Below are 9,700 nucleotides of genomic sequence, written 5' to 3'. Positions count from 1 at the left end.
ATCAGTGATACGCGCATCACAGCTTGTGCGTACATCAGTGATACGCGCATCACATTTTGTGCATGCATCAGTGATACGCTCATCACATTTTGTGCATGCATCAATGATACGCGCATCACAGTTAGTGAGCGTGATACGCGCATTACAGATGGTGAGTGTATCAGTGGTACGTGCATCACAGATGGTGAGTGTATCAGTGATACGCGCATCACAGTTTGTGCGTGCATCAGTGATACGTACGCGCATCGCAGATGGTGAGTGTATCAGTGATACATGCATCAGGGATCTTGCGCGTATCCCTGAGGTACGCAGACGCCAAGCCTCGGCGTGCGCAGGTCATTACGCTGAGGCTGGGATAAAATGAGTCGCTGTGTAAATGAGAGCGGCCCTCGATTAGTTTCGTGTTTGAAATAAGAGTGAGTGTGGCCCTCACAGACGACCCTTGGAAGTATATCGCCCTCGGCCTGTAATCTTGGCGGCCATGTTGACAAAATGTCAGCAGGGTTAATGTAGCGGGATTAGCTAGCGGGAATGACGATTACTAAGACGGGATTTTCGACGTACTGATACATTATTATTATTATTGCCCATAAACATCAAGTGTATTTCTTAGGACAACAGATGACGACTTCGCAATATTAGTGATCGCTGTCTGTGTTGTTTGATGAGGAGCGTAGGCTAAAGGATGGCTGGTTGTTGTCTCGAGCGTGATTACAGTTTCTTTTATTGCTCTATCATGACATTCACGAGTAAATGTCCCTGCTTTAGTTATTTATCGGTTTAACCCTTTCGTCTCTGATATATTTACCGTCGTCAATGCTATTCGAACTTAGTGGTTTGGGACCGAGAAATCCCGTCAGGTATTAAAGGGTTAAGTTTTATTAGAAGTTTCATAATAAAGTTCCAAATTTAAAACTTTGCAATCTCATCGTCTTTGCAATAAACGATTCTAGCACGCAAATATTTATATGTCCGATGATTGGAATGAATTTTTAGGCAATTGGCGTAACTGGTAATCATTTATCAGACTGTAAGATTTTCTCGCGTACATGAAGTAATGCTTTCGTAAATTTTGTTTCGATTTAGGCATATTCTCAATTCCGTGATTCCTTATTGACAATTGTTACTCCCATAATTTCCTTTAACGTTGACTCAGAGAGCAAGGTAGGAATTTTTTATGTAACAGATAAAATTAAACCAAAAAACAGTAAGCATATTCACAGTAAATTATCCCAGAATTAAAATTATGCGAAACTGAATTGAAGCGTTGAAAAGAAGCTAATTTGGCAGACTTCGCTGAGCACTTCAATATCAAACGGTGGCCGTTGGCGAGCAAAGTACTTCACTGCTGTGTCAATCAAGTTCATTAAGACGTTTCTCCAGGCTGTGCCAATTAACATCTAATTAGAATTTAGAAACTCAAAGCAATGGACGCGAGAAAGAAGGCAGTCGGAGCGTGTAATGGCGGCTGTGCCTTGCGAGGCGACTACGTTAAGTTCGCCGGCTTCAAAGCCGAGGTAATTTTTGATCGAAAATGGTTTGGAATTGTTCCGAGTTGAAATAGTTCATCCATAGATCTTCTAACTAATTTCATGGTGTATTTACAAATTATTTCATTGCTATTTCAATTAAATTTGCTGTACTTGTATCTGCAGTTGGGATGCTATTTTTCCTCAAATCTGATGCTAAATTCTTTTACTCAAATTAAAACCAAAAATGATATAAGTCGATTAACAGAATGTCTCGTTATCCACATACCATATCTTGGTCAGGAATTCCTCAGTTTGATGTTTGTAATATTTCGTGTGTTAGTAATTATTGCTATTAGCTATCAATATCCAAGGCCGAGTTGAACACAGCGTTTCATTGTATTAGGCCATGCGCTTTCGCTGGCGATATCGGCATCCGCTTCAACGATAGGAAATCCGTTCGAGATACGGGCATGGTAAAACCGGGACACTCTGCGGCCTTCGTGACTGGGCATTTTTCCTTAAAATCAGGCCAGTAATAAAACAAATACAATGGGACATCATATTATTACATCATCATATATTCAATAGTGGGTTATGTTGCAAGGGATAGATGACAAATTGAGCAACAAGACATGACTAAAAGCATTACTAACAGCAAGTAAATAACTAACAACTAAATCGAAATTTCTTATCAGATAGGTCTACTCTTTAAATTAACCGTAAATGTATTTAACGACTAATGCACGCGTCTATACTGACGCGACTAAGTAACAATGCAATGTCTTACTTGAATGAAACATGAAGAACATTAAGAGAAGGCTAACTGATGTTAATGAATTAAGCTGGTGAACACAACTCAACCCTTCTAAGGCATGGAACAATTTTCTTCTCCAGAAAACAAATATGGTTTCTTAATCAGAAGCTTGAAGTTATATGAAGAGTAATTGTTAGTTTAGAGCAATAGCTTGCACGCTTCAACAGTCTTTCCTTCTTTCATTATTTCGACCAAATACCTGAAGAAAATGAACACATGCAGATCTGTCTTGGTCGGTGTTTTTATTAATTTAAGTGTGAAATCACTATAATAATTTGATAAAACTCTAATTGTAATTTGTTTCTATAAAATGAATAGAAATGGATCATTTTTTAATATGACTCCTTATTCATTATTCATAGGGGAAAATCATGCACTTACAAATTAAGATCCAGCTGATTGCTCAATCTTAGATCTTTTTTAGACGTAGGATACTTGATCTTAGTAAGGGATGATCGGCATGCAGAAGGCCTATCGTGACGCCACATTTTTTTTTCATCATGCATCATGCCAATGTGCTACTATACCATTAGAAATCGTGCGGCCATTTCCTGGGTTTTCAGTGCTGCTCCTATTGAATATGCTAGGGTTGAGAAGGGTGCAGTAATTTTCAAGAACTTCACTTGCATCAAATAAATAGAATCAATCAGAAATGAGACAGCAATTGACGACCAACTAAGCTCAGGATAAAAATGCCCTGCAGGAACCCAGTGGTTGGTTGGTTATGAACGATGCTGACGGCTGATGAATACATGACTTCGTCGGGAAGAGTGACCACCACAATCTCGGTACTTGGGTAAGATGCCATATCCCTTTTTGGACATGAATCTGTAAATGTGGTCACTGAAATTGAGTTATAATTACAGGTTGCACTTGCTTTAAGGTTCCTTTCTATTTCCTGCTGGCGGGGCGTCTCCGAATTACTCATCAACCACGCGAAGTTAGGGCATTCGCACACAAATTTGTTGTCAGCCACTGAATACACCTCAATGGACGGATGAATGACGAAGCCTTTGGCAGCAACAAATTCGAAAGTATTATTAGTCAGAACTAAATAACTTGGACGGTTTGCCTGTTGCTTCTTCTGAATGGAGGCCACGGCTCCTAATTGAATACTTTTAAAATAGTTTCCGACCAACATCACAGCGCTGATCTCACACTGATTGTCCATTGTAAGCTGGAATGCGCCGGTTCCAAAAGTTGAAACGCGATTTCCATAGAATATAACAAATGAAAACCAATCTGAGGAGATGGCTTTTGGATGCAAAGCAGTTATGTTGCAGAAATAAAAATGCAAACGAGCTCCAATTTCGGGCAGAGGTAGATTATCTACGGACTCCAAGCTGCGCGCCATGACATCACTCATCCTATCTGAGGGAGGGATCCGGATATCAATTTTAGGACAGTCATTGTTGGCTGGCAGCTGGGGAGTCCTGATGATTTTAACAGCTCCATCTGCGAGACTGGATATGCTTGTTCGAACAAATGCCATTTCAAAAAGTGCGGGCAAGTCACTGATTGCACTGGTATGTATATTTACGATATCACTGTCGGCAAATTCAACCGTACGCAAATTTGGCAGGCCAGAAATAGAGTAGGATGACACATTCCCAATGTAGTTATTTATGAACCGAAGTTCTGTCAAACGGCTGAGACCTTCGAAAGATTTGGGCGGAATTGAATCAAATAGACATCGCTCAAACGTGATGCGGGATATGGACGTGTTCCAGGACTGGTTAGGTGGGTTAGTCAGGATGATCTGGGCGCCGATGAAGGTGACAGTGCGGGGCCCGATGCCATGCTCCAGCAGGTTCCAGGATATATCCAGCGCCGACACTACTTCGCAGCCGCTCCTGTCGATGGTCAGCGCATCGACGTTTTGTACTCTCTGCGTAAGAAATAAGAATATAAAAATCTAAATCTTGAACCGATTCAACTTTCAAATAAAATGAAGCCCAGCAGAGCATTTTCGTTTGTCCTACGGTTTTCCAAATCGCCAAAGATTAGTAGACCAAACACTTGTAATACTTTTTTTCGTTAATAAATGTAACTTTAATGCAAGCCTCTGATGATAAATGTCATTCGACTGAGTCTACAACGGCAGCCTGTTGTCTATAAAATTTGGCAATAACTGAAATAAATGGAAGGATAAGTTAGGACACTTTTTCTGCATATTATCATTTATAAGGATATAAAAGGTAAACTATTATAGAGTGGTAAAAAGTAGGTATAGATTCTCCTAAATTGTGAAATAATACCTGCTGTAAGGACTGCATGCAGGTGCACATGATGTCCATGGAGCCGGGATTTCTGCGAGACGGAGTGGCGGAGCAGTTCTCATTTCCTTGACACAATATTTCTGAAGTCAGTGAAGCAAAGAACAGTGCGCGAAAAATATAATTTCCCAATCTCTTCATATTGATCGATTTCTTGATTATTTTTCAAACTGACACAGTTTTCCTCTAACGGGAATCAAGCAATAACGATAAAAAATCAATGACGGATTTATGGAACAAACGACTTATTGCATCTGAGGCTTTCACATGTATCGCTAAATTATGATTGCTTTTAGTTCATTCAAGTCTTGCAGCCACTGCACATTAATATGAAGTTGAATGCAACAAGAACAATTATACTTCTAGCTTTTCTTGCTTGCGCTTGAATGGTGTACCTCACGCCGTAGGGTGCCGCACACTGACTACACTAGACCAAGCGCGCGCACTGAACGTATCGCTGCACTGGACTTTCTGAGCAAACATTGCACACTATTTCACCTTCGAATCACTAAAGAAGCAAATTTATTTGTTTCCGATCCGGAAAGAGCGAATATTTATATTAATATAGGTCAATTTGATATAACTTCTGATTGCACATGCATCATTTCCTATTGAGAGGTGACAGCAGCGCTGCCGACACTAATTATATATAACGACACTAGTTATATATAGTGCATAAACGACACCAGTATATCTTTTCCGGTAGGGAACCCCGGCGTGCAACGACGGTAATCCGGTTGAATAACTGATTGAGTTACTTACGACTTTTTTCATTATAAATCGCAAATTTAAATGCACGTGAGTAGCGTTACGATCTACTTTTTTTAACACTATTTGTAAGACATATGGTGTCATTGTGGCCAAATCTGGACTGTCACCGACTCTGTAGATGGCAGAAATATTACAGCTGGCTGGGCTTTGGCCCTGCGACTCACTGCTGAAATCTCGCTGTTCTTTATCACCCGCTTCCTCGCCGATTTGACCGGAACTCATGCCATTCTGAACTTGATTTCAATCTGACCATTCTGAACTTGAGCAACTCGGCCACCTGCCGAAGTATTGATAGTATAATTATATATGTGAATGCAGTCCGTCTATGATAATGATTTGTATATCCTATGTGTAATATTTTAACTAGGGTATTTGTCATGCCTTCTCATATATTGCATAAGTGTCATGCCGCGTTGATCGTTGTGGAGAATATGCGTTTTAATCCTGTTAAATTTTTGCTATCAAATAACCTGCTATCGTCTACTTTCGTCTGAATATAAATGAACCGTTTTAATACTTGACTAGACCATGCAGAAATTTCATCGAACTGTTTTGTAAATTTTTTTTAGACTTTCTGAATTAAAATTTAAGCGCATGAAAAAAGGATTGTTCGTGGCTACAATGCGTTACGTGAAATTTGTATCAATAAATTTTATTACATAACATAACAATGATATAACATAGTGATGACAGCGCTGAAGTGTAGGCTTGATGGGGCCTATCGCCGATTCTTTTACTTTCTGTGCCTTGTTCACATAATATCTAAAATCGTTTCTTTTGACCGGATCTTTTTATGACTGACGATAGTTTGAAATAGCTACTAGACTTCCACCGGGTTCGATATGGTGCTAGGCATTTCAAGTCTGAACATATATTTTTCATAGCTTTATCTAGTCTGTTCTTGAACGCGTTCATACTTGGAGCGCCAACGATGTCATCGGGGAGGCTGTTCCATATGTCGGTGATTCGAAGCGAGAAGAAATCTTGTAGCGTGAAGTTGCAGCGCAGTTTTTTTTAGTTTATAGCCGTGGCCCCTGGTGTTGGTTCTTGTTTCAAATTCTAGTAATCCTTCGGGAACCTTGTATAAAACATGAGTATACTTATATACTTCAATGAGGTCCCCACGCAGACATCGATATCTGAGGCTTGGAAGCTTCATAATCTTTAATATTTCTTCATAGGACTTGTCCTTCAAGCCTGGAATTATCCTTGTTGCACGTCTTTGAACATTCTCTATTAAATTTTTGTCCTTTTCAAATCTCGGTGACCACACAACGTTTCCAAACTCTAGATTCGGGCGCACGACAGCAACTAACAACTGCTTCATCGCTTCTGCATCTAGGAACTCGTATGAGCGTCTGGGGTTTGTTAGGTGTGAGGCTTGGAAGGTTTTACGGCAAAGTACATTGAGAGGTTTGGATTGATAGTCTGATAGAATAATTCAGTTTTTAATGCTGACATTTTTAATTCTGTGGAAATCTATTTTAGTCACTGGGTGAAATTTAGGACGCTTGATACTGTGCCAGAAATTGTTTGAGAAGAACTTGTTCTTTCTCATGCAATAGAGATGGCAACAAAATCATTTCATTCGTGATGTCTCCAAAAAAATTTCCGTATTTAGTTACCATATACTATTTAGTATACTCATCTTTTTCAATGACGTCTTCAACAATTGCTATAAGTAAATTTGTATCAGTTCAATTGTTTATTTGGTGACGTTGCTGAGTCCAATTCAAGAGAGGAGTCCTGTCATTCGAACAGATAGTTGAAGCTACATTATTCATATCATAACATACTAGTGATGTCTGCGCTGATGAATAGGCCTGATGTACCCTGTCGCCGAATCTTGCACTTTTCGTGACGTGTTCACAGGAGATCTGAATACAGGTCCTTTGAGCGGATCTTCGAAATTGACGATATTTTTAAACAGCCATTAAACTCCCAACCAGGCCTGCCTTCAGGAACGTAGCCTTCAACACTTCAAGCCGTCCGTATCTAGGCCGTGGGTCGAACCAGCCCTCGGTCGAACGGCCACTTCTCGAAGGACGATAAATTTTGGAACAGAACTATGCTATCTGAAACATAACCTCAGATGCGGTGAACGTAAAATTAACGATGCCCGGAAGTCAGATTCCATCCGTGGCCTGGTGGTGCACGGCAGGTGTTGGTCAAGGCCGGAAGAGGACAAAGCCGAGTGGTGCACGGCTGATTGGTGTAGGTCCGGAGAAATCCAAGGCTTTCGATTTAGGGCTTATAGGTGCACAAAATTGGTGGTGCGCGGCTGCGCTCCCGGACCCGCCTGCAAACTCGCATGCGGACTCAAACGCAAACTACATGCTCAATTTAACCGGTCATAGATCCTTCTATACTGAACGGATTTGCTTGAGTTTTGGAGTATAAGTAGATATTATTGACGCGCTGCTATAGGGAATGTTACAAATTTTCTCATTACTTCGTTTTTGATCAAAACGAATAAACGCAATTTTCAGCAACCAAACTAGTCGTAAGTCCTTCAATACTGAACGGATCGGCTCGAAGTTTTATCAATACTCTTAGTTTTTAGTAGTTTTTTTATCAACACTCTTCGATGGAAATAATTACATATTAAATAATAAATTACATCATGTTCAATTAAAACGAAAAAAAAAAATTTTCCAGGCCACCGAACCACCGAAGTGTTGATTCAGTGAGTTATGAGTTGGTGCTAGGTATTTAAAGTCTGAACATATTTTTCCATGATAGCCTATTCTTGAACGCGTTCATACTCGAAGCGTCAACGATGTAATCAGGGAGGCTATTCCACATGTCGGTGACTCGAAGCGTCAAGAAGTGCTTTCGCGTGAATGAGTTGCATAGCAGTTTTTTTATTTTATAGCCGTGGCCCCTGGTGTTTGTTCTTGTATCAAATTCTAGTAATCCTTCTGGGACCTTGTATAAACTATGGTATAAATTATTAGTATACTTATCTACTTCATATCATAACGTAACATAGTGATCTCGGCGCTGGATTGTAGGCCTGATGTGGCCTGTCGCCGATTCTTTTCCTTGTGGCCTGTCACCGATTCTTTCGTGCCTTGTTCACAGAAAATCTAAAATCGTGTCATTTGACCGGATCTTTTAATGACTGAAGATAGTTTGAAATAGCTACTCGATCGATTTCCACCGGGTTCGATATGGTGGTAGGCATTTCAAATCTGAACATATATTTTTCCATAGCTTTATCTAGTCTGTTCTTGAACGCGTTCATACTTTGAGCGCCAACGATGTCATTGGGGAGGCTGTTCCACATGTCGGTGATTCAAAGGGAGAAGAAATATTGTCGCGTAGAGAAGTTGCAGCCCAGTTTTTTAGTTTATAGCCGTGGCCCCTGGTGTTGGTTCTTGTTTCAAATTCTAGTAGTCCTTCGAGGACCTTGCATAAACCATGAGTATACTTGTATACTTCAAATGAGGTCCCCACGCAGACGTCGATAACTGAGGCTTGGAAGCTTCATAATCTTTAATCTTTCTTCATTGGACTTGCCCTTCAAGCCTGGAATTATCCTTGTTGCACGTCTTTGAACATTCTCTATTAAATTTTTGTCCTTTTCGAATCACGGTGACCAGACAACGTTTCCAAACTCCAGATTCGGGCGCACGACAGCAACAAACAACTGCTTCATCGCTTCTGCATCGAGGAACTCGTATGAGCGTCTGATTAGTCAAAGAAGTTTGTTGAATGTGTTAACTTGCGTTTCAACATGCTTAGAAAATTTCAGCTCCTTGCCGACATAAACTCCGAGATCTTTTTCCACACTGGACTTTTCAATCATTGCAACCATGTCTTCTCATACTGTAATCTTGCTGTTCATTGTTCTTCCCGAAGTGAAGTACTTTACACTTGTCAGCATTAAACCGCAGCTGCCACGTATCAGCCCAGTTAACTAAACTGTCAAGATCTTCGAGCAATTGCGCCTTATTTGACGCATTCTTCACTGAATTATAAACTTTTGTGTCGTCGGCATAGGGTGGATAGCTAGAGGTCACAGTGCGATTCATACAGTATACCTTCCCGAGCGTAACGCAGCCGGACATCTTCACGGCTTTCGACACATAGCGCCCACCACAACAGCGCCGTTCAGTCACAGACTCACAGGCACTGGTTCACAGCGCCGGAGCACAACTGGCCGGAGCGCAAAAGGCCCTACCGCAACAGCTACTCCTAACGTAACGTAACCTAACCTAACCTAAACTAACCTGCGCCGCCTGCTGCGGTAGGGCCTGTTGCGCTTCGGCCAGTTGTGCTCCGGCGCTGTGAAGCGTGGCTGTTCTGTGCAAAGCGGATTTACTGTTAGCCGGAGTTACCCACAGCTCATTGATCTGGGGCTA

At 40.9% G+C, this 9,700-nt stretch overlaps 1 protein-coding gene across 1 annotated transcript; it reads right to left on the bottom strand.

The window, feature by feature from the left end:
- Positions 1-2,599: 2,599 nt before the first annotated feature.
- On the bottom strand, positions 2,600-5,023 carry LOC108669104. Its single transcript, XM_018156393.2, has 2 exons — positions 4,545-5,023; positions 2,600-4,174 (listed from the first exon to the last, which is right to left on the bottom strand). The coding sequence occupies exons 1-2, from the start codon at positions 4,701-4,703 to the stop codon at positions 2,933-2,935; spliced, it is 1,401 nt and encodes a 466-aa protein (XP_018011882.1). The 5' UTR covers positions 4,704-5,023; the 3' UTR covers positions 2,600-2,932.
- Positions 5,024-9,700: the final 4,677 nt, after the last annotated feature.

Source organism: Hyalella azteca, unplaced genomic scaffold, assembly GCF_000764305.2.
Source record: "Hyalella azteca isolate HAZT.00-mixed unplaced genomic scaffold, Hazt_2.0.2 contig5525, whole genome shotgun sequence".
Lineage (NCBI taxonomy): Eukaryota > Metazoa > Arthropoda > Malacostraca > Amphipoda > Hyalellidae > Hyalella > Hyalella azteca.
The sequence above is the reverse complement of the archived record's forward strand: the minus strand, read 5'-3'. Positions and strand labels throughout refer to the sequence as shown.

Excerpts from the sequence above, each read along its gene's own strand:
- LOC108669104 (XM_018156393.2), bottom strand. The coding sequence starts at position 4,703 with ATGAAGAGATTGGGAAATTATATTTTTCGCGCACTGTTCTTTGCTTCA. Across the intron at positions 4,175-4,544 it reads GCATGCAGTCCTTACAGCAG|AGAGTACAAAACGTCGATGC; the intron begins GTATTATTTCAC and ends TTTCTTACGCAG.